This window comes from Ranitomeya imitator, chromosome 5, assembly GCF_032444005.1.
Source record: "Ranitomeya imitator isolate aRanImi1 chromosome 5, aRanImi1.pri, whole genome shotgun sequence".
NCBI classification, from domain to species: Eukaryota; Metazoa; Chordata; class Amphibia; order Anura; family Dendrobatidae; genus Ranitomeya; species Ranitomeya imitator.
In genome coordinates, this window is record NC_091286.1 from 667,153,080 (window position 1) to 667,179,082 (window position 26,003).

Here is a 26,003-nt window from a genome sequence, read left to right on the forward strand (position 1 = left end):
CAATACCGATACCCGATACCACAAAAGTATCGGATCTCGGTATCGGAATTCCGATACCGCAAGTATCGGCCGATACCCGATACTTGCGGTATCGGAATGCTCAACACTAGTCAGGAGCGCTCCACGGCTACCTCTAGTGTGGTGTGATAGGATTAGGGATTGCGGTCAGCAGAATTCCCACGTCTCAGAGCTCGTCCTATGTTATTAGTAACTATCAGGTCACTTTGTGTGCTCTTAACCACCAGGTCTGTTGTGGTTCTGAATCACCAGTTCATAACATGATAGGGGCTGGTGAGGACCCAGCGGTCATGGTGCACATTGGCACTAATGACAAAGTTAGAGGTAGGTGGAAGGTCCTTAAAGATGATTTCAGGGAATTAGGCTGCAAGCTGAAAGCAAGGACCTCCAACGTGGTATTTTCCGAAATACTGCCGGTACCATGTGCCACGCCAGAGAGGCAACGGGAGATTAGGGAGGTTAATAAGTGGCTCAAGAATTGGTGTAGGAAAGAGGGGTTTGGGTTCCTGCAGAACTGGGCCGACTTCTCAGTTGGCTACAGGCTCTACGCTAGGGACGGGCTGCACCTCAATGGGGAGGGTGCAGCTGTGCTGGGGGAGAGAATGGCTAGAAGGTTGGAGGAGTGTTTAAACTAGGAATTGGGGGGGAGGGTATTCATTTTATAGGAGGGGAAGATAGTGCAGAGAGAGACTTGGTCACAAATAAGGAAGTTGGGGGTGGCGGTGGCATGGGGGGTGGGGTCAGAACAGTTAATAATTTAAGAAATAGAAGTACAGAGAGGAACATAAAGTGCATGTATACTAATGTCAGAAGCCTCGCCAACAAAATGGACGAATTAGAACTAATGTTGTTGGAGCATAATTATGACATGGTGGGGATATCTGAAACGTGGCTGGATGAGAGCCATGACTGGGCTGTTAACTTGCAGGGCTATAGCCTGTTCAGAAATGACCGTACAGATAAGCGAGGGGGAGGGGTGTGTCTGTATGTAAAATCGTCCTTAAAACCCATCCTGTGCGATAATATAAGTGAATTTAATGAAAATGTAGAATCCCTGTGGGTGGAGATAAGGGGAGGGGGAAAAAATAATAAATTACTGATAGGGGTTTGTTATAAATCTCCAAAAATAATGGAAGCAATGGAGAATATCCTCGTAAAGCAAATAGATGAAGCTGCGACTCAAGGAGAAGTCATTATTATGGGGGACTTCAACTACCCTGAAATAGATTGGGGAACAGAAACCTGCAGTTCCAGCAAAGGTAATCGGTTTTTGACAACTATGAGAGACAATTACCTTTCACAACTGGTTCAGGACCCAACAAGAAAGGGGGCACTGCTAGACCTAATATTAACCAACAGGCCAGACCGCTTATCAAATATAAGGGTTGGGGGTCACTTGGGGAATAGTGATCACAAAATAATAAGTTTTCATGTATCCTTTAACCCCTTTACCCCCAAGGGTGGTTTGCATGTCAATGACCAGGCCAATTTTTACAATTCTGACCACTGTCCCTTTATGAGGTTATAACTCCGAAACGCTTCAACGGATCCTGGTGATTCTGACATTGTTTTCTCGTGACATATTGTACTTCATGATAGTGGTAAAATTTATTTGATAGTACCTGCGTTTATTTGTGAAAAAAACAGAAATTTGGCGAAAATTTTTAAAATTTTGCAATTTTCAAACTTTGAATTTTTATGCAATTAAATCACAGAGATATGTCACACAAAATACTTAATTAGTAACATTTCCCACATGTCTCCTTTACATCAGCATAATTTTGGAACCAAATTTTTTTTTGTTAGGGAGTTATAAGGGTTAAAAGTTGACCAGCAATTTCTCATTTTTACAACACCATTTTTTTTAGGGACCACATCTCATTTGAAGTCATTTTGAGGGGTCTATATGATAGAAAATTCCCAAGTGTGACACCATTCTAAAAACTGCACCCCTCAAGGTGCTCAAAACCACATTCAAGAAGTTTATTAACCCTTCAGGTGTTTAATAGGAATTTTTGGAATGTTTAAATAAAAATGAACATTTAACTTTTTTACACAAAAAATTTACTTCAGCTCCAATTTGTTTTATTTTACCAAGGGTAACAGGAGAAAATGGACCGCAAAAGTTGTTGTCCAATTTGTCCTGAGTACGCTGATACCCCATATGTGGCAGTAAACCACTGTTTGGGCGCATGGGAGAGCTCGGAGGGGAAGGAGCGCCGTATGACTTTTCAATGCAAAATTGACAGGAATTGAGATGGGACGCCATGTTGCGTTTGGAGAGCCCCTGATGTGCCTAAACATTGAAACCCCCCACAAGTGACATCATTTTGGAAAGTAGACCCCCTAAGGAACTTATCTGGATGTGTGGTGAGCACTTTGACCCACCAAGTGCTTCACAGAAGTTTATAATGCAGAACCGTAAAAATAAAAAATCATATTTTTTCACAAAAATTATATTTTTGCCCTCTATTTTTTATTTTTCCAAGGGTAAGAGAAGAAATTGGACCTCAAAAGTTGTTGTCCAATTTGTCCTGAGTACGCTGATACCCCATATGTGGCAGTAAACCACTGTTTGGGCGCATGGGAGAGCTCGGAAGGGAAGGAGCGCCGTTTGACTTTTCAATGCAAAATTGACAGAAATTGAGATGGGACGCCATGTTGCGTTTGGAGAGCCACTGATGTGCCTAAACATTGAAACCCCCCACAAGTGACACCATTTTGGAAAGTAGACCCCCTAAGGAACTTATCTAGAGGTGTGGTGAGCACTTTGACCCACCAAGTGCTTCACAGAAGTTTATAATGCAGAACCGTAAAAATAAAAAATCATATTTTTTCACAAAAATTATATTTTTGCCCCCAATTTTTTATTTTTCCAAGGGTAAGAGAAGAAATTGGACCTCAAAAGTTGTTGTCCAATTTGTCCTGAGTACGCTGATACCCCATATGTGGGGGGGAACCACCGTTTGGGCGCATGGGAGGGCTCGGAAGGGAAGAAGCGCCATTTGGAATGCAGACTTAGATGGAATGGTCTGCAGGCGTCACATTGCGTTTGCAGAGCCCCTAATGTACCTAAACAGTAGAAACCCCCCACAAGTGACACCATTTTGGAAAGTAGACCCCCTAAGGAACTCATCTTGATGTGTTGTGAGAGCTTTGAACCCCCAAGTATTTCACTACAGTTTATAACGCAGAGCCGTGCAAATAAAAAATATTTTTTTTTCCACAAAAATTATATTTTAGCCCCCAGTTTTGTATTTTTCCAAGGTTAGCAGGAGAAATTGGACCCTAAATGTTGTTGTCCAATTTGTCCTGAGTACGCTGATACCCGATATGTGGGGGGGACCACCGTTTGGGCGCATGGGAGGGCTCGGAAGGGAAGGAGAATCATTTGGAATGCAGACTTAGATGGATTGGTCTGCAGGCGTCACATTGCGTTTGCAGAGCCCCTAATGTACCTAAACAGTAGAAACCCCCCACAAGTGACCCCATATTGGAAACTAGACCCCTCAATGAACTTATCTAGATGTGTTGTGAGAACTTTGAACCCCCAAGTGTTTCACTACAGTTTATAACGCAGAGCCGTGAAAATAAAAAATCATTTTGTTTTCCCAGAAAAATTATTTTTTAGCCCCCAGTTTTGTATTTTCCCAAGGGTAACAGGAGAAATTGGTCCACAAAAGTTGTTGTCCAATTTGTCCTGAGTACGCTGATACCCCATATGTGAGGGAAACCCCTGTTTGGGCACACAGGAGAGCTCGGAAGGGAAGGAACACTGTTTTACTTTTTCAACGCAGAATTGGCTGGAATTGAGATCGGACGCCATGTCGTGTTTGGAGAGACCCTGATGTGCCGAAACAGTGGAAACCCCCCAATTATAACTGAAACCCTAATCTAAACACACCCCTAACCCTAATTCCAACGGTAACCCTAACCACACCTCTAACCCTGACACACCCCTAACCCTAATCCCAACCCTATTCCCAACTGTAAATGTAATCTAAACCCTAACCCAAACTTTAGCCCCAACCCCAACTGTAGCCCCAACCCTAACCCTAGCCCTAACCCTAGCCCTAACCCTAGCCCTAATCCTAGCCCTAACCCTAACCCTAGCCCTAACCCTAGCCCTAAACCTAACCCTAACCCTAGCCCTAACCCTAAACCTAACCCTAGCCCTAACCCTAACCCTAGCCTTAACCCTAGCCCTAACCCTAGCCCTAACCCTAGCCCTAATGGGAAAATGGAAATAAATACATTTTTTTTATTTTTCCCTAAATAAGGGGGTGATGAAGGGGCGTTTGATTTACTTTTATAGCGAGTTTTTTAGCGGATTTTTATGATTGGCAGCCGTCACACACTGAAAGACCCTTTTTATTGCAAAAAATATTTTTTGCTATACCACATTTTGAGAGCTATAATTTTTCCATATTTTGGTCCACAGAGTCATGTGAGGTCTTGTTTTTTGTGGGACGAGTTGACGTTTTTATTGAAAACATTTTCGGGCACGTGACATTTTTTGATCGCTTTTTATTCCGATTTTTGTGAGGAAGAATGACCAAAAACCAGCTATTCATGAATTTCTATTGGGGGAGGCGTTTATACCGTTCCGCGTTTGGTAAAATTGATAAATCAGTTTTATTCTTCGGGTCAGTACGATTACAGTGATACCTCATTTATATCATTTTTTTATGGTTTGGCGCTTTTATACGATAAAAACTATTTTACAGAAAAAATAATTATTTTTGCATCGCTTTATTCTCAGGACTATAACTTTTTTATTTTTTTGCTGATGATGCTGTATGGTGGCTCGTTTTTTGAGGGACAATATGACGCTTTCAGCGGTACCATGGTTATTTATATCTGTCCTTTTGATTGCGTGTTATTCCACTTTTTGTTCGGCGGTATGATAATAAAGCGTTGTTTTTTGCCTCGTTTTTTTTTTTTTTTTCTTACGGTGCTTACTGAAGGGGTTAACTAGTGGGCCAGTTTTATAGGTCAGGCCGTTACGGATGCGGCGATACTAAATATGTGTACTTTTATTGCTTTTTTTTTATTTAGATGAAGAAATGTATTTATGGAATAATATTTTTTTTTTTTTTTCATTATTTTGGAATATTTTTCTTTATTTTTTTTTACACATTTGGAAAAACATTTTTTTACTTTTTTACTTTGTCCCGGGGGGGACATCACAGATCAGTGATCTGACAGTTTGCACAGCACTCTGTCAGATCACTGATCTGACATGCAGCGCTGCAGCCTTCACAGTGCCTGCTCTGAGCAGGCTCTGTGAAGCCACCTCCCTCCCTGCAGGACCCGGATCCGTGGCCATCTTGGATCCGGGGCTGGAGGAAGCAGGGAGGGAGGTGAGACCCTCGCAGCAACGCGATCACATCGCGTTGCTCCGGGGGTCTCAGGGAAGCCCTCAGGGAGCCCCCTCCCTGCGCGGTGCTTCCCTGCACCGCTGGCACATCGCGATCATCTTTGATCGCGGTGTGCCAGGGGTTAATGTGCCGGGGACGGTCCGTGACTGCTCCTGGCACATAGTGCCGGATGTCAGCTGCGATAAGCAGCTGACACCCGGCCGCGATCGGCCGCGCTCCCCCCGTGAGCGCGGCCGATCGGCTATGACGTACTATCCCGTCCAGGGTCAGATAAGCCCAGGGCACCTCGACGGGATTGTACATCTAAGGTCACAGAGGGGTTAAAAAGATGTGTAGTAGAGGGGTTACAAGGACACTAAACTTCAGGAGGGCAAATTTCCAATGGATGAGAGAGGATCTTGGTGCAATTAACTGGGACGGTATCCTGAAACACAAAAATACACAAAGAAAATGGGAGACTTTTATTAGCATCCTGGATAGGACCTGTGCACAGTATATACCGTATGGGAATAAACATACTAGAAATAGGAGGAAACCAATATGGCTAAATAGAGCTGTAAGGGGCGCAATAAGTGACAAAATGAAAGCATTTAGAGAATTAAAGGAAGTAGGTAGTGATGAGGCATTAAATAAATACAGAAAATTAAATAAATTCTGTAAAAAGCAAATCAAGGCAGCAAAGATTGAGACAGAGAGACTCATTGCCAGAGAGAGTAAAAATAATCCTAAAATATTCTTTAACTACATAAATAGTAAGAAACTAAAAAATGATAATGTTGGCCCCCTTAAAAATATTCTGGGTGAGATGGTGGATGAGGAAAAAGCCAATATGCTAAATGACTTTTTTTCATCAGTATTTACACAAGAAAATCCCATGGCAGACAAAATGACTAGTGATAAAAATTCCCAATTAAATGTCACCTGCTTAACCCAGCAGGAAGTGCGGCGGCGTCTAAAAATCACTAAAATTGATAAATCTCCGGGCCCGGATGGGATACACCCTCGAGTACTGCAGGAATTAAGTACAGTCATTGATAGACCATTATTTTTAATCTTTAAAGACTCCATAATAACAGGGTCTGTGCCACAGGACTGGCGTATAGCAAATGTGGTGCCAATATTCAAAAAGAGAACAAAAACTGAACTCGGAAATTATAGGCCAGTAAGCTTAACCTCTACTGTGGGTAAAATCCTGGAGGGCATTCTAAGGGACGCTATACTGGAGTATCTGAAGAGGAATAACCTCATGACCCAGTATCAGCACGGGTTTACTAGGGACCGGTCATGTCAGACTAATTTGATCAGTTTCTATGAAGAGGTAAGTTCCGGATTGGACCAAGGGAACCCAGTGGATGTAGTGTATATGGACTTTTCAAAAGCTTTTGATACGGTGCCACACAAAAGGTTGAAACATGAAATGAGAATAATGGGGATAGGGGAAAATATGTGCAAGTGGGTTGAGAGCTGGCTCAGGGATAGGAAACAAAGGGTGGTTATTAATGGAGCACACTCGGACTGGGTAGCGGTTAGCAGTGGGGTACCACAGGGGTCAGTATTGGGCCCTCTTCTTTTTAACATATTTATTAATGACCTTGTAGGGGGCATTCAGAGTAGAATTTCAATATTTGCAGATGACACTAAACTCTGCAGGGTAATCAATACAGAGGAGGACAATTTTATATTACAGGATGATTTATGTAAACTAGAAGCTTGGGCTGATAAATGGCAAATGAGCTTTAATGGGGAAAAATGTAAGGTCATGCACTTGGGTAGAAGTAATAAGATATATAATTATGTGTTTAATTCTAAAACTCTGGGCAAAACCGTCAATGAAAAAGACCTGGGTGTATGGGTGGATGACAAACTTATATTCAGGGGCCAGTGTCAGGCAGCTGCTACAAAGGCAAATAACATAATGGGATGCATTAAAAGAGGCATAGATGCTCATGAGGAGAATATAATTTTACCTCTATACAAGTCACTAGTTCGACTACACTTAGAATACTGTGCACAGTTCTGGCCTCCGGTGTTTAAGAAAGACATAGCTGAACTGGAGCGGGTGCAGAGAAGAGCGACCAAGGTTATTAGAGGACTGGGGGGTCTGCAATACCAAGATAGGTTATTACACTTGGGGCTATTTAGTTTGGAAAAACAAAGACTAAGGGGTGATCTTATTTTAATGTATAAATATATGAGGGGACAGTACAAAGACCTTTCTGATGATCTTTTTAATCATAGACCTGAAACAGGGACAAGGGGGCATCCTCTGCGTTTGGAGGAAAAAAGGTTTAAGCATAATAACAGACGCGGATTCTTTACTGTAAGAGCAGTGAGACTATGGAACTCTCTGCAGTATGATGTTGTAATGAGTGATTCATTACTGAAATTTAAGAGGGGACTGGATACCTTTCTGGAAAAGTATAATGTTACAGGGTATATATACTAGATTCCTTGATAGGGCGTTGATCCAGGGAACTAGTCTGATTGCCATATGTGGAGTCGGGAAGGAATTTTTTTCCCCAATGTGGAGCTTACTCTTTGCCACATGGGTTGTTTTTGCCTTCCTCTGGATCAACATGTTAGGGCATGTTAGGTTAGGCTATAGGTTGAACTAGATGGACATATAGTCTTCCTTCAACCTTAATATCTATGTAACTATGTAACACACCATCAGTCTATCTTTTTTTGCCATAAACCTTTTGTAGATCAAGCTACTTTTACAGACTGAAAAAGAGAGATTCCATCAAAATAGTTGGTGACACAGTCATGTTTAATGACGGCATCTTCAAAATTCTAGAGGACCTGTCACAAGGTCAAAAAAGCCTATTTTTGTTTTATTCCCAATAATCAATTTTTTCATATTTAATATATTTGTCATATGGTTTCAGACATTTGGACCTTTTATTTATTGTCTTTATCACTGTTGCGTTGTTCCCGGGATTTTCTTGAGGTGTGCCTTTCGAAAGCACTCCATAATTCTCCTCTGAGCACTGCCATTGAAAGGGGTAACAGGAAAATGATGATCCACCAATCTCAGTATAATGAGAGAAGATTAAAGTGAGATCATGATCAGTTATCTCTGTTTTACTTGCATGGCCACATATTGGCAGAAACAGATGCCATTTGATAAATGCCCAGGAGGATCTGGGTCACCAAAGGGAAAGTGTTTATTGGCCATACAGTTGGCGTAATCACAAGAATAACTGATGATTGCATTTTCCCACATACATTTTGACAGTTCAGTATCAGATCGGAAAGTCATTTGGAACATTGATTTACATTCTTTCAATGGCGCAAAGACGAAAACTAAACTGGATTTAGAGGAGCAACCGGCAAGGATGGACGTCTCAACCAATAGTAGATTGGCTTCACCAGTTCTACGTCTCAAGTTGTGAGTGTCCTTTCTAAACACGTGTTTTTCCCAGAATTCTAGCTTATACATTGCAAGACCAAAAGGAATGAAAGATAATGGTAAGTGCACAAAGTGCCACCAAGTTTGTTCCATACATGCAGATATGAAAGCCATCAAAGAAACACATGGTAATACACAAAAAAATAAAATCAGGCATGTTTTGGCTTTCATCCAGTTAGAGGATAAGAAATCAGTTGGGGTACTGTTTATCAGCTGAATGGCTTTCTTGTATATTTCAGGGTCTTTCACAACAGCTTTCAGAGAGTCTGGAACACATGTGTCAGAGAAAGTTCCGGTGAGAGTTCTTTCATCATTTTCATTCATGGCTGCCAGAGACAGAAGATGCTTTCCACCATACAGTATAGATGATTGGAAGTGAACCAAGACATCTTCTGCTTCTTTAGCGTTATACCTCAGGAGCCTGTTGCACAGTTTTTCAAAGAACTGCTCATCGTCAGCTTCTAGATACGTTAGATGGCTGAGATACAGAGGCATTGGGCACGGCTTTAGCATGACGGGTACAATGGCCTTATGTGACATACAGTCCTGGAACATGGAGAGATTGGCTTCAAAGAGGCACCAGCGACTCTGCACAAAATCTGGACTCAGCACCATCAACATTTTCTGACTCCTCTGAATGCTCTCAGTCATGTTTTCTATGATTGTCTTTCCTGCAGTAAAGTCTCGATCATGAGAACAGATTTTAATGCTTGGAAATGTAACCTCCAGCCTGTGGATCAGTCGATGCACCCATCTAGAGTCCACTCCACTGAAGCTAATGAAAACATGGTACAAATCGTCCCCCGTGAGCTTAGGTACTGGGAAATAATCAGCAGCACATGAGCTTGTTGAAGGTCCATTGTCGTAATTTTGAGAATTATTCATTTTCTAAATCCGGTTCCACCTGAGATGATGATGCAGAAAAATAACATTAGTCATCATTGATCTTTGTAATTTGAATAAGCCAAATAGATATAAAAGACATGAACAAAATATAAAATATTAAAAAGTAATAATTAGGAAGCAAATAAAAAAATATAAAGGATATTATTAGTGTTGTTGGAACACAACATATTAATCTTTATAATACAAGGGAATCTGGCAAAGAATTCCCTCTGTTAGTAGTAAAGGACTTTGCGAGAGACTGTCCAGTGGCGGCAGTTGGATAAATAGAAATCACAGGGCCCCATAGCAAAAGGTTTAAGTGGGTACCCTTAACCCCTTTCTGCCAATTGACATACTATTTCATCCATGTGGGGTGGGCCCTACTTCCCAAGGACGGAATAGTACGTCCAGCGCGATCGGCCGCGCTCACGGGGGGATCGCGGTGTGCCGGAGGTACAGGGAAGCATCGCGCAGGGAGGGGGCTCCCTGCAGGCTTCCCTGAGACGCCCCCGCAGCAACGCGATGTGATCGCGTTGCTGCGAGGGTCTCCGTACCTCTCTCTCTGCTCCAGATCCGGATCCAAGATGGCCGCGGCATCCGGGCCCTGCAGGGAGGGAGGTGGCTTCACAGAGCCTGCTCAGAGCAGGCACTGTGAAGCCTGCAGCACTGTAAGTCAGATCAGTGATCTGACAGAGTGCTGTGCAAAATGTCAGATCACCGATCTGTGATGTCCCCTCCTGGGACAAAGTAAAAAAATAAAAAAAAAATTTCCACACGTGTAAAAAAAAAAAAAAAAATTCCTAAATAATGAAAAAATATATATATATTATTCCCATAAATTCATTTCTTTATCTAAATAAAAAAAAACAAACAATACGTAACGACCCCACCTATAAAAGTATATCACTAGTTAACCCCTTCAGTAAACACCGTAAGAAAAAAAAAAAAAAACGAGGCAAAAAACAACGCTTTATTATCATACCACCGAACAAAAAGTGGAATAACGCATCAAAAAGACAGATATAAATAACGATGGTATCGCTGAAAGTGTCATCATGTCCCGCAAAAAACGAGCCACCATACAGCATCATCAGCAAAAAAATAAAAAAGTTATAGTCCTCAGAATAAAGCGATGCAAAAATAATTATTTTTTCTATAAAATAGTTTTTATCGTATAAAAGCGCCAAAACATACAAAAATGATATAAATGAGGTATCGCTGTAATCGTACTGACCCGAAGAATAAAACTGCTTTATCCATTTTACCAAACGCGGAACGGTATAAACGCCTCCCCCAAAAGAAATTCATGAATAGCTGGTTTTTGGTCATTCTGCCTCACAAAAATCGGAATAAAAAGCGATCAAAAAGGGTCACGTGCCCGAAAATGTTACCAATAAAAACTTCAGCTCGTCCCGCAAAAAACAAGACCTCACATGACTCTGTGGACCAAAATATGGAAAAATTAAAGCTCTCAAAATGTGGTAACGCAAAAAATATTTTTTGTAATAAAAAGCGTCTTTTAGTGTGTGACGGCTACCAATCATAAAAATCCGCTAAAAAACCCGCTATAAAAGTAAATAAAAAACCCCTTCATCACCCCCTTAGTTAGGGAAAAATAAAAAAATGTAAAAAATGTATTTATTTCCATTTTCCCATTAGGTCTAGGGTTAGGGTTAGGGCTAGGGTTAGGGCTGGGGCTATGGTTAGGGCTAGGGTTGGGGCTAGGGTTAGGGTTGGTGTTAGGGCTAGGGTTAGGGCTAGGGTTAGGGCTAGGGTTGGGGCTAGGGTTAAGGCTACAGTTAGGGTTGGGGCTAAAGTTACGGTTAGGGTTTAGATTACATTTACGGTTGGGAATAGGGTTGGGATTAGGGTTAGGGGTGTGTCAGGGTTAGAAGTGTGGTTAGGGTTACTGTTGGGATTAGGGTTAGGGGTGTGTTTGGATTAGGGTTTCAGTTATAATTGGGGGGTTTCCACTGTTTAGGCACATCAGGGGCTATCCAAACGCGACATGGCGTCCGATCTCAATTCCAGCCAATTCTGCGTTGAAAAAGTAAAACAGTGCTTCTACCCTTCCGAGCTCTCCCGTGTGCCCAAACAGGGGTTTACCCCAACATATTGGGTATCAGAGTACTCAGGACAAATTGGACAACAACTTTTGGGGTCCAATTTCTCCTATTACCCTTGGGAAAATACAAAACTGGGGGCTAAAAAATAATTTTTGTGGGAAAAAAAAGGATTTTTTATTTTCACGGCTCTGCGATATAAACTGTAGTGAAACACTTGGGGGTTCAAAGTTCTCACAACACATCTAGATAAGTTCCTTGGGGGGTCTAGTTTCCAATATGGGGTCACTTGTGGGGGTTTCTACTGTTTAGGTACATATGGGGCTCTGCAAACGCAATGTGACGCCTGCAGACCAATCCATCTAAGTCTGCATTCACAATGATGCTCCTTCCATTCCGAGCTCTGCCATGCGCTCAAACGGTGGTTCCTCCCCACATATCGGGTATCAGCGTACTCAGAACAAATGGGACAATAATATTTAGGGTCCAATTTCTCCTGTTAACCTTGGAAAAATACAAAACTGGGGGCTAAAAAATAATTTTTGTGGAAAAAAAAATATTTTTTATTTGCGCGGCTCTGCGTTATAAACTGTAGTGAAACACTTGGGGGTTCAAAGCTCTCATATCATATCTAGATGAGTTCCTTAGGGGGTCTACTTTTCAAAATGGTGTCACTTGTGGGGGGTTTCTACTGTTTAGGTACATTAGGGGCTCTGCAAACGCAATGTGATGCCTGCAGACCATTCCATCTAAGTCTGCATTCCAAATGGCGCTCCTTCCCTTCCGATCCCTCCCATGTGCCCAAACGGTGGTTCTCCCCCACATATGGGGTATCAGCGCACTCAGGACAAATTGGACAACAACTATTGGGGTCCAATTTCTCCTGTTACCCTTGGGAAAATACAAAACTGGGGGCTAAAAAATAATTTTTGTGGGAAAAAATTTTTGTTTTATTTTTACGGCTCTGCATTATAAACTTCTGTGAAGCCCTTGGTGGGTCAAAGTGCTCACCACACATCTAGATAAGTTTCTTAGGGGGTCTACTTTCCAAAATGGTGTCACTTGTGGGGGGTTTCAATGTTTAGGCACATCAGTGGCTCTCCAAACGCAACATGGCGTCCCATCTCAATTCCTGTCAATTTTGCATTGAAAAGTCAAACGGCGCTCCTTCCCTTCCGAGCTCTCCCATGCGCCCAAACAGTGGTTTACTCCCACATATGGGGTATAAGCGTACTCAGGACAAATTGTACAACAACTTTTGGGGTCCAATTTCTTCTCTTACCCTTGGGAAAATAAAAAATTGGGGACGAAAAGATAATTTTTGTGAAAAAAACGTTTTTTTATTTTTACGGTTCTGCATTATAAACTTCTGTGAAGCACTTAATGGGTCAAAGTGCTCACCACACCTCTAGATAAGTTTCTTAGGGGGTCTACTTTCCAAAATGGTGTCACATGTGGGGGGTTTCAATGTTTAGGCACATCAGTGGCTCTCCAAACGCAACATGGCGTCCCATCTCAATTCCAGTCAATTTTGCATTGAAAAGTCAAATGGCACTCCTTTGCTTCCGAGCTCTGTCATGCGCCCAAACAGTGGTTTACCCCCACATGTTGGGTATCCGCGTACTCAGGACAAATTGTACAACAACGTTTGGGGTCCATTTTCTCCTGTTACCCTTGGTAAAATAAAACAAATTGGAGCTGAAGTAATTTTTTTGTGAAAAAAAGGTCATTTTTATTTAAACATTCCTAAAATTCCTGTGAAACACCTGAAGGGTTAATAAACTTCTTGAATGTGGTTTTGAGCACCTTGAGGGGAGCAGTTTTTAGAATGGTGTCACACTTGGGTATTTTCTATCATATAGACCCCTCAAAATGACTTCAAATGAGATGTGGTCCCTAAAAAAAAATGGTGTTGTAAAAATGAGAAATTGCTAGTCAACTTTTAACCCTTATAACTCCCTAACAAAAAAAAAAAAATTGTTCCAAAATTGTGCTGATGTAAAGTAGACATGTGGCAAATGTTACTTATCAAGTATTTTGTGTGACATATCTCTATGATTTAATTGCATAAAAATTCAAAGTTGGAAAATTGCGAAATTTTCAAAATTTTTGCCAAATTTCCATTTTTTTCACAAATAAACGCAGGTAATATCAAACAAATTTTACCACTATCATGAAGTACAATATGTCTCGAGAAAACAATGTCAGAATCACCGGGATCCGTTGAAGCGTTCCAGAGTTATAACCTCATAAATGGACAGTGGTCAGAATTGTAAAAATTGGCCCGGTCCATAACGTGCAAACCACCCTTGGGGGTAAAGGGGTTAAAAAAGAAAAAAAAATATATATATATATATATATATCTATATATAAATCATATTTTGCAGATTATAATACACACCGGTTTATTAGCCGCACCCCAAATTTTGTTGAGGAAAATAGGAAAAATATGCATCAATCAAATGGCGGTACGTGTTATATTCCGCTTTTATGGTAGTTTACCTAGGGAGCGGTGGAGATGGAGCTGGGGACAAGGGGGCAGGGTCGCTGCTGCAGGAGGTGGTGCAGGCAGGAGATGCTGCAGGCCCCAGGCTAGTAGGATGGGGTGTTCAATGGAAGGAGTGGAGCAATGCTGAGGGCCCCAGGATGCTAAGACAGGGTGGTTGGTGGTGCAGCGGCTCCACTGACATTTTGTGAAAGCTCGAAGCTCTGCATCTTCCATACTTTCTAATGTGCTTGACTATAGGTTAAAGACTGACAGAGGCAGTACATGTGCAACTGAGATCTTGGAAGTTGAGATCTCAGGAGATGAGATCTCGGTGCCGAGATCTTAATCTGCGCATGCCTCGCAGGAGGCCATTTTACCTGAGTACACCACATTGAAGAGTATGGAAAGTGAGGGGCTTTCAAAAAATATCCTACCAGCCAGGGGCCCGCAGTAGCTTCCAGCAACAGAGACCCTGGGACCCCGCTCCACCACAGCCTGTAAGTAAAACTGCAGAAACAATTCAATTTATAAGACAAAAAAGGGCACCTTGTAATCTGAAAAGTACAGTTTATAAAAATATATCTCTAATGAAGCCCCTTAGTGTTCTCACCAGCAACCAAGAATACTCCTTTTATGACCAATTAGAGTATGATGCTCCCAAAACTGCACACAGACACACTGAGTATGGTATCCACACAGTGGATCCCCAAACATTTTCACTCCACACATACAGTGTAGTACCTGGCAGTATGATGCTCTTACTCAGTGTGAGGGGCCCCACAGCCCCTCCACACAGAATGAGGGGCCCCACGCATAATGAGAGCCTTCACCGCCTTCCAAACAGGATGTGTATTCACACAGCCCTTCAAGTGGTATGCATTCCAAAACTCATTATAGGAGCCCCCATTGACCCATGCGCAGTATGAGAGCCATCCATATATATTACGGAAACCAGCACATCACCTCACCCAGAATGAGAGCACCCATCTTTTATGGGATCCCCCACGGCTCCCTACTCAGTATTATGCCACTCAGTATAATTCACTTAATAGCTCCTCACACAATATAATGGCACCTACCAGCCCCCTACAAAGTATAATACCCCACCAGCCCCCACTAAGTATTCTGGTCACCAACAAACCTCCAGTCAGTATGATTGACACCCACTAGCTCCGTAGTCAGTATGATTGGCCCCTGACTAGCTCCTTATTCTGTATGATGGCCTCTGCAAGTACTGACAAAGGGAAAAAAGCAGTACTCATCTGGTTCCATTCCCCCGACATGCTGCTCCAGTCTGTACAGTGTTAGTATCAACAGTATCTATGTCTTGAGGATGCGGATACAGCTGAAATTGTGATGATATGGAAAAGGGGCCCAGGACCAGTGGTGTGCGAAATTGTTTGGAAAACGATCGCCAAACATAAATTCTGCACAAATATGGCACATTCGGATATCTACCAGGCGGAAAGGAAGACTTTCCACGGCCAATAGATTGGAGATGATGGAGTTCAACTTCTTATCTTTGTCATGCGTAGGAGGAAATTATCTTTTATGTAACCACAACTGCGGAACCATGGGCTGGCTATAGTGCTGAGAGAGGGCGGAGTACAGTGAACCGAACAAACTGCTGGACCGTGAGAGAGGTGCAGGTGAAGATTTTACGGTGGATTGAGAAACTTGTGTGCTCATTCTCTGAAATCAGTCAAAAAAAGCAGGCATGTCCACTTCCGTTACAGCTGAATTTGGGCTCTCAATCAGCGTGACTGGAGGAGGTTACATCTTAGTGACTGGGCACTGGGTGACTCTGGTGGCTGTGGGGACAGGTGCTGCTCCAAAAGTCTTGGAATCCCCAAGGCTTGCAGGACAAACCTCTACATGTAACCCTTCCTCCACTGCTCCTGCCTAGTCCTCTATCTCCTCTAGGCCCTCCACCTGCACCCTCAACCTCTGCCTTAACAAGATATATGTTATAACAGTGCAGAGTAAATTCCCATCACCTCTGTACTACACAGCCAGGGCTGACTGCTATCAGGCAGTATTAAAATTGATATGCTTTGGAGATCGCAATCATACAACTGAAGAATTGTGGACAGGTTTCCAGGCTGAGTTTGATCAATGGCTGTCTCCTTTGAACCTACATCCAGGGAAGGTCGTGTCCGATAACGGTGCAAACCTGGTGACAGCCCTATTGGGAGGCAAGCTCACACACGTGACTTGCATGGCTCACGTCCTCAACCTGGTGGTACAGCGTTTTCTCTGCCACTATCCTGGCCTGGGTGAGCTGCTCCAGAAAGCACGTAAGCTGTGTACTTATTTCTGCCACTCGCACCTCTATTGTCATTGACTTGCATCAATACACAGGTCTGCGTTCATGCCAGTTAACAGGTTGATATGAGATGTCTCAACACAATGGAATTCCACTATACACATTGCAGTGACTGTGGCAGCAGAAACGAGCCCTGATTCAGTATGTCATGTTGTATAGCTTGGGCCAACGCAGTACGGACGTGGCCCATATCACGTTTACAAAGTGGGCACAGATTTAGGATCTCTGAACCCTTCTGCACAGTTTCGAAATGGCTACTAAGATGGTTAGTGCTGATGACACCGTCATCAACATCACTATTACAGTCATCTATATGCTGGAGAAGATTTTGAGTAGCCTGCGGGAGGAGATGGTGTTCCCAGAATAAGGGAAGGAAGCAGAGGAGAATGCAGAAGGGATACCATTGTCTCTAAGTTCAAGACTGTTGTCACATAGGCAGGTGCCAAGGGAGGGTGGATTACTACAATCAAGAGGGGCTGGTGTTAACAGACAAACTGTTATCCAAGGTGCAAGATCTGAGGAACAAATGGAGGAGGAAGAGGTGATGGGGGAGCAACTGTCAGATGAAGAGGATAATCATCCCCTCTCTATTTTTCATGGCTGGAGGGAGGGGATGGAGGAGATGAGCCTCATTGTTTCCCAGCCTTCAACACAGCATGGGCTTGGACCTCTCTGAAGAGTCTGACATATGAGTGCCTTCTTACTGCACTATCTGCAACATGATCCCCATATAGTTATGATTAGGAATAATGCTGACTACTGGGTTGTCACTCTGTTAGGCCCACATTATAAAACCAAATTTTGCCTGATGATTTCCACCATAGAGAGGGACCCTTGAATGCTGGAGAATCAAAACACGCTTTTACTCAACCTTAAGAGAGCTTTTCCCCAAGACAGCAGTGAAGCACATAGTTTGCATCACAGCTCTACACTTCCAACCTCAGGCACATCATTATGTCAATGCCAAAGCATTAGCAGCAGCAGAATCTGCAGCAGCAGTGGTGAGTCCTATGACACTTTTTTAGACCAGCTTGTGCATAAGCACAACAGAGTTCAAGTCTTACACGTGGTGAACGAATGGAGAGGATGGTGCAGGAGTGTCTATAACTGAATATAAATACCATCAGAGAGGGTTTGGACCCTTTCACATTTTGGTCTTCCAAATGGATGAGTGGCCTGAGCTCGCCTCACATGCCTTGGAGGTTTTATCATGCCCAGCATCGAGCATTCTCTCAGAACTTGTCTTCATCGCTGCTGGTTGTGTCCTGACGGATAAGCGCAGCCACCTGTTCCCTGAAAGTGTTGACCGCTGAACTTTCATCAAGTTGAACAAGTCATGGATCTCCAAGGAGTTTTGTACCCCAATCACAGACTGTTCAGACTAGGTGATATTGCATTTTTTATTGTGATGTATTGATGTCACTTAACTGCACTTTAGTGTGGCTTCTGTGCCTGCTGTGGCGGCTGCTGATGTTATCACAGATTTGTGGAACTGTGAACAGTCATATTTGGTCTAAGGGTATGTGCACACGTCAGGATTTTTTTCCTGACAAAATACTGAAAATTCTGCCAGAAATCCGCGTGGTTTTTTCGCGCGGATTTCTCACGGAATTTGCGCGTTTTTTGCGCGTGTTTTGCGTGGATTTTTTGCGGATTTTTAGCGTTTTTTTTTTTTTTCCCGGAATGACCTTTTTGATAGGAAATCCGCTAAAAATCCGGAAAAAGATAGAGCATGTCCGGATTTTTTGCGGTATGCGTTTTTTTTGCGGAAAAAAACGCTAACATCTGCACAAAAAATGCGGAATGCATTCTAAAAGATAGGATGCATAATGTTAGCGTTTTTTGACCGGATTTATAGCGTTTTTATAGCGAAATTCCGCAAAAAAAACACTAAAAATCATGACGTGTGCACATACCCTAAATCTGCTGGTTTGGCTGTAGTGGAAGATGTCTCGGTCCCAATTATACTATTTCTATTCTCGTGACAGTTATTCCACTTCGGTAGTGTGATATCCGATATTTTTTGGATATCGGCCGATACCATCCGATACCTTTGAATATCGGAAGGTATCGCTCAACACTAGTAATAAGGTTGGTTCTTTTATTATGATTATGGTTATGATTAGTGTTGAGCATTCCGATACCGCAAGTATCGGGTATCGGCCGATACTTGCGGTATCGGAATTCTGATACCGAGATCTGATACTTTTGTGGTATCGGGTATCGGTATCGGATACATAGAGATGTGTAAAATAAAGAATTAAAATAAAAAATATTGATATATTCACCTCTCCGGCGGCCCCTGGACTCAGCGCGGGTAACCGGCAGGCTTCGTTGTTCAAAATCAGCGCCTTTAGGACCTGAGAATCACGTCCCGGCTTCTGATTGGTCGCGGGCCGCCCATGTGACCGCCACGCGACCAATCACAAGCCGCGACGTCACCGCAAGCTATTAACGCGCTCATTTTTAAAAATGAGCGCGTTAATGGCTTTCAAAGACGTAGCGGCTTGTGATTGGTCGTGTGGCCGCGACCAATCACAAGCCGTGACGTCACCGCAAGCTATTAACGCGCTCATTTTTAAAAATGAGCGCGTTAATGACTTTCAAAGACGTAGCGGCTTGTGATTGGTCGCGTGGCCGCGACCAATTACAAGCCGCGACGTCACCGCAAGCTATTAACGCGCTCATTTTTAAAAATGAGCGCGTTAATGACTTTCAAAGACGTAGCGGCTTGTGATTGGTCGCGGCCACGCGACCAATCACAAGCCGCGACGTCACCGCAAGCTATTAACGCGCTCATTTTTAAAAATGAGCGCGTTAATGGCTTTCAAAGACGTAGCGGCTTGTGATTGGTCGCGGCCACGCGACCAATCACAAGCCGCGACGTCACCGCAAGCTATTAACGCGCTCATTTTTAAAAATGAGCGCGTTAATGGCTTTCAAAGACGTAGCGGCTTGTGATTGGTCGCGGCCACGCGACCAATCACAAGCCGCGACGTCACCGCAAGCTATTAACGTGCTCATTTTTAAAAATGAGCGCGTTAATGGCTTTCAAAGACGTAGCGGCTCGTGATTGGTCGCGTGGCCGCGACCAATCACAAGCCGCGACGTCACCGCAAGCTATTAACGCGCTCATTTTTAAAAATGAGCGCGTTAATGGCTTTCAAAGACGTAGCGGCTTGTGATTGGTCGCGGCCACGCGACCAATCACAAGCCGCGACGTCACCGCAAGCTATTAACGCGCTCATTTTTAAAAATGAGGGCGTTAATGACTTTCAAAGACGTAGCGGCTTGTGACTGGTCGCGGCCACGCGACCAATCACAAGCCGCGACGTCACCGCAAGCTATTAACGCGCTCATTTTTAAAAATGAGCGCGTTAATGGCTTTCAAAGACGTAGCGGCTTGTGATTGGTCGCGTGGCCGCGACCAATCACAAGCCGCGACGTCACCGCAAGCTATTAACGCGCTCATTTTTAAAAATGAGCGCGTTAATGACTTTCAAAGACGTAGCGGCTTGTGATTGGTCGCGGCCACGCGACCAATCACAAGCCGCGACGTCACCGCAAGCTATTAACGCGCTCATTTTTAAAAATGAGCGCTTTAATGGCTTTCAAAGACGTAGCAGCTTGTGGTTGGTCACGTGGCCGCGACCAATCACAAGCCGCGACGTCACCGCAAGCTATTAACGCGCTCATTTTTAAAAATGAGCGCGTTAATGACTTTCAAAGACGTAGCGGCTTGTGATTGGTCGCGGCCACGCGACCAATCACAAGCCGCGACGTCACCGCAAGCTATTAACGCGCTCATTTTTAAAAATGAGCGCGTTAATGGCTTTCAAAGACGTAGCGGCTTGTGATTGGTCACGGCCACGCGACCAATCACAAGCCGTGACGTCACCGCAAGCTATTAACGCGCTCATTTTTAAAAATGAGCGCGTTAATGACTTTCAAAGACGTAGCGGCTTGTGATTGGTCGCGGCCACGCGACCAATCACAAGCCGCGACGTCACCGCAAGCTATTAACGCGCTCATTTTTAAAAATGAGGGCGTTAATGACTTTCAAAGACGTAGCGGCTTGTGACTGGTCGCGGCCACGCGACCAATCACAAGCCGCGACGTCACCGCAAGCTATTAACGCGCTCATTTTTAAAAATGAGCGCGTTAATGGCTTTCAAAGACGTAGCGGCTTGTGATTGGTCGCGTGGCCGCGACCAATCACAAGCCGCGACGTCACCGCAAGCTATTAACGCGCTCATTTTTAAAAATGAGCGCGTTAATGACTTTCAAAGACGTAGCGGCTTGTGATTGGTCGCGGCCACGCGACCAATCACAAGCCGCGACGTCACCGCAAGCTATTAACGCGCTCATTTTTAAAAATGAGCGCTTTAATGGCTTTCAAAGACGTAGCGGCTTGTGGTTGGTCACGTGGCCGCGACCAATCACAAGCCGCGACGTCACCGCAAGCTATTAACGCGCTCATTTTTAAAAATGAGCGCGTTAATGACTTTCAAAGACGTAGCGGCTTGTGATTGGTCGCGGCCACGCGACCAATCACAAGCCGCGACGTCACCGCAAGCTATTAACGTGCTCATTTTTAAAAATGAGCGCGTTAATGGCTTTCAAAGACGTAGCGGCTTGTGATTGGTCGCGTGGCCGCGACCAATCACAAGCCGCGACGTCACCGCAAGCTATTAACGCGCTCATTTTTAAAAATGAGCGCGTTAATGACTTTCAAAGACGTAGCGGCTTGTGATTGGTCGCGGCCACGCGACCAATCACAAGCCGCGACGTCACCGCAAGCTATTAACGCGCTCATTTTTAAAAATGAGGGCGTTAATGACTTTCAAAGACGTAGCGGCTTGTGACTGGTCGCGGCCACGCGACCAATCACAAGCCGCGACGTCACCGCAAGCTATTAACGCGCTCATTTTTAAAAATGAGCGCGTTAATGGCTTTCAAAGACGTAGCGGCTTGTGATTGGTCGCGTGGCCGCGACCAATCACAAGCCGCGACGTCACCGCAAGCTATTAACGCGCTCATTTTTAAAAATGAGCGCGTTAATGACTTTCAAAGACGTAGCGGCTTGTGATTGGTCGCGGCCACGCGACCAATCACAAGCCGCGACGTCACCGCAAGCTATTAACGCGCTCATTTTTAAAAATGAGCGCTTTAATGGCTTTCAAAGACGTAGCGGCTTGTGGTTGGTCACGTGGCCGCGACCAATCACAAGCCGCGACGTCACCGCAAGCTATTAACGCGCTCATTTTTAAAAATGAGCGCGTTAATGACTTTCAAAGACGTAGCGGCTTGTGATTGGTCGCGGCCACGCGACCAATCACAAGCCGCGACGTCACCGCAAGCTATTAACGCGCTCATTTTTAAAAATGAGCGCGTTAATGGCTTTCAAAGACGTAGCGGCTTGTGATTGGTCACGGCCACGCGACCAATCACAAGCCGTGACGTCACCGCAAGCTATTAACGCGCTCATTTTTAAAAATGAGCGCGTTAATGACTTTCAAAGACGTAGCGGCTTGTGATCACAAGCCGCTACGTCTTTGAAAGTCATTAACGCGCTCATTTTTTAAAAGGACCTGCGAATGACGTCACGGCTTGTGATTGGTCGCGTGGCGGTCACATGGGCGGCCCGCGACCAATCAGAAGCCGGGACGTGATTCTCAGGTCCTAAAAGCGCTGATTTTGAACAAGGAAGCCTGCCGGTTACCCGCGCTGAGTTCAGGGGCCGCCGGAGAGGTAAATATATCAATATTTTTTATTTTAATTCTTTATTTTACACATCCCTATGGATCCCAGGGCCTGAAGGAGAGTTTCCTCTCCTTCAGACCCTGGGAACCATGAGAATACCTTCCGATACTTGATGTCCCATTGACTTGTATTGGTATCGGATATCGGTATCGGCGATATCCGATATTTTTCGGGTATCGGCCGATACTATCCGATACCGATACTTTCAAGTATCGGACGGTATCGCTCAACACTAGTTATGATATGTGCAGCATTTTTATTGTATGGGATTTTCCTTTTTATATTTATTTAGATACTGCACTTTGCACTTTACCATAGTCCTATTTTGCATATAAACCTCCCTTTATTTAGTCTTGCCTTATGAGCCTTTTTTTATTCCATGATAGATTGATTTCTTGTAAGGATAATTTCTATATTTGTATTTCTTTATTTATTATCCTGATCTGACATTCTATATACAACTATTGGTTATTATTATTGTTTCTTTATACGTTTGGTAGTCTCCTTACAAGACCCATGGATGCTCTATACTATATTGTCTATTTATTGGCTCTATAGACCTTATGTGATAGTAATAGTCTTTATCATCATTTATTTATTGTGTATTATCTTTTTGGCTATCTGTACTTGGCACTAGTGTGTTGTCTTCACATATTTGTGTATCTCTTATTATTGTCTATTTATCGCTGTTCGATATTTTTTAGAATATTTTCAAATAAATTTCTATATTTTTAGCTCAAGTGTCCATTTTTCTTTTGGTTTTCTGTATATGTATTATGGCGGAGCGTATATAGTATTTGCCCTAATAGTCGGTTTATAGATGGACTTAAAGTCTTCCTTCAACCTTAATAACTATGTTACTATTAATGCCTCTCTATGCAAGGGATAGTTTCTAGATTGTGATCGGAAAATACAGGAACAGTATATGTACTAGTTACAAAATGTATTTTATTTGTGGGTCAATTTTTAATTAGGTTCTATAAGTATCATTTAATGTTTCTTAATTATTTCTTAATTATGTGTGTGCTCAGCTCGATATTTTGATATATTTATCTACCTTGTTATTCCTTGTCCATCTTAATTTTTCACAGTTATTAATTAGACACATCATGTTACACCAGTCTTTAATGGTAGGAATGTGCCTTTCCAGTTCTTTGTTTTTTTCTGATTCTTTAGCTGCACATTGAAAAAAAATATGTTTCCTTACATGAGGGCAGCACGGGATGGCACAAGCTCTTTCCGTGCCTTAGGCCAAATTCAGATGTCTTTGTTTCAGGGTCTGAGTGCATATTTGTCTATGACGCTGTTATTTCTGGATAGGAAACCAGCTTTCAGTTCCGTACATTGTGTATGTGAATCTTGAAAATGGGATACTGAATTCATACTACTGTATTTTAACTAAAACTAAATTTTGTCCGGCCCATTTTGGGGGTTTAGTGTGAAATTATGTCCAATTTGCCTTTTTTACGTGCTGTTCCAATACATACAAAAAAAATAAACATATGTATAACAAAACATAGTAATTGCAATAATTTTCATAATAGAAATACTTAATTTTTTGGAACAATTTCAAGGGTGCCGACACTTTCGGCCATGACGGTATATATACAGCATACACTAGATAAGGCTATGTTCACATGTTGCACTTTTGCATTACTTTTATATGTAAATTAAAAGCTGCTTTTTACAGTACGACCAAAAGCAGAAAAAAAGCACTCACTTTTTTTCTGACCATTTTGAATACCTGCAGTGCTTTTGAAATCTGAAGCATGTCAATTCTTTCAGCATTTTTTGTACATTTTTTCCACCCATTGAAAGTGCTGAGAATGTGCAAAGAAAGCTGCAAAAACGCAACCATGTATTTTTGCTGCATCAAAAAATACAGCAAAACGCTGAAAAATAAACAAAAAAAGCAGCAAAAACTTATTTTTGTAACATCTTTAATGCCAAGAGAGCGGGTTTTGTCTGCAGAAGAAAGGTGCAAAAATGCAACATGTGACCACAGGCCTCATTCACAAGTCCGTGTTGAAATACGTACTGTATGTGAAAAAAATTGTATTGGTGTTATCAGTGGTTTTTAAAAAGGAGAAATGCAAAGTCCTACATCTGGGCAAGAAGTCAATGGAAGTCTTCAAATGGAGGCTGGACAGACATCTGTCTAAGATGGTTTAATGAATCCTGCATGGAGCAGGGGGTTGGACCAGATGACTCAAGAGGTCCCTTCCAACTCTGCCATTCTATGATTCCATGTAATCTATGTGTCCATTTTTCCCTTTTTTTGGATAAATAAAGAAATTACAAAGCTTCTCCAATCCTTGGCAATGTTAATCATGGACAGCACACAGAAGGCAAATAGATACCATCCATGTGCTGCCAATTAGTGATGAGCGAATATTACTCGTTGCCCGGGTTTTCCCGAGTACGCTCGGGTGGTCTCCGAGTATTTGTGACTGCTCGGAGATTTAGTTTTCCTTGCCGCAGCAGCACGATTTGCGGCTACTAGCCAGCTTGATTACATGTGGGGGTTCCCTAGCAACCAGGCAACCCCCACATGTACTCAGGCTGGTGTTGTGAATTCTGTGGCTGAATTCACTCCTGTGGTCACAAGTGGTACTGCAGCTTCTGAGCTTCCTCCCTCAGGTGTTCTGGTGAGCTCGTTAACTGCTTCATTACTTAACTCCGCCTGATGCTGCTATCCTTGCTCCTTGTCAATGTTTCAGTGTTGGATCTGAGCTTCTCCTGATTGTTCCTGTGACCTGCTGCTCTGTATAGCTAAGTGCTTTTTGCTTTTTTGTTGCTTTTTTTCTGTCCAGCTTGTCTTTTGTTTTGCTGGAAGCTCTGAGACGCAAAGGGTGTAACGCCGTGCCGTTAGTTCGGCACGGTGGGTTTTTTTTGCCCCCTTTGCGTGGTTTTGCTTTAGGGTTTTTTGTAGACTGCAAAGTTCGCTTTACTGTCCTCGCTCTGTCCTAGAATATCGGGCCCCACTTTGCTGAATCGATTTCATCCCTACGTTTTGTCTTTTCATCTTACTCACAGTCATTATATGTGGGGGGCTGCCTTTTCCTTTGGGGAATTTCTCTGGGGCAAGTCAGGCCTATTTTTCTATCTTCAGGCTAGCTAGTTTCTTAGGCTGTGCCGAGTTGCCTAGGTAGTTGTTAGGCGCAATCCACAGCCGCTTTTAGTTGTGTTTAGGATAGGATCAGGTGTGCAGTCTACAGAGTTTCCACGTCTCAGAGCTCGTTCTTATATTTTTGGGTATTTGTCAGATCACTGTGCGCGCTCTGATCGCTAAGCACACTGTGTTTCTGGATTGCCTTCATAACACCTGTCATTAGCAAACATAACAGTACAAGGAGCCCAACTAATGATTCTCAATAGAGGGAAAGAAATAGTTCTGACATCATTTTTTTTTTTTTTTTCTGCTCTGTGTTCACTTTTTTTTTTCCCCTAGACATTTGGGTGATTCTGGACACAGGTGTGGACATGGATATTCAGGGTCTGTGCTCTTCAATGGATAATCTCGTTATAAATGTACAAAAAATTCAAGATACTATTGATCAGAAATCTATGTTAGAACCAAGAATTCCTATTCCTGATTTGTTTTTTGGAGATAGAACTAAGTTTCTAAGTTTCAAAAATAATTGTAAGCTATTTCTGGCCTTGAAAC

At 43.1% G+C, this 26,003-nt stretch overlaps 1 protein-coding gene across 2 annotated transcripts in view; it reads right to left on the reverse strand.

Moving 5' to 3' along the window:
* Positions 1–5,846: 5,846 nt before the first annotated feature.
* Positions 5,847–26,003, reverse strand: part of LOC138638734 (uncharacterized) — a 60,224-nt gene continuing 40,067 nt past the window's right edge. For both annotated transcript variants that reach the window (XM_069728276.1, XM_069728275.1), the window contains exon 2: positions 5,847–9,715. In XM_069728276.1, coding sequence (XP_069584377.1) covers positions 8,473–9,696 — 1,224 coding nt within the window. In that variant the 5' untranslated portion in view covers positions 9,697–9,715 and the 3' untranslated portion in view covers positions 5,847–8,472. The remainder of the gene's footprint in view (positions 9,716–26,003) is intronic.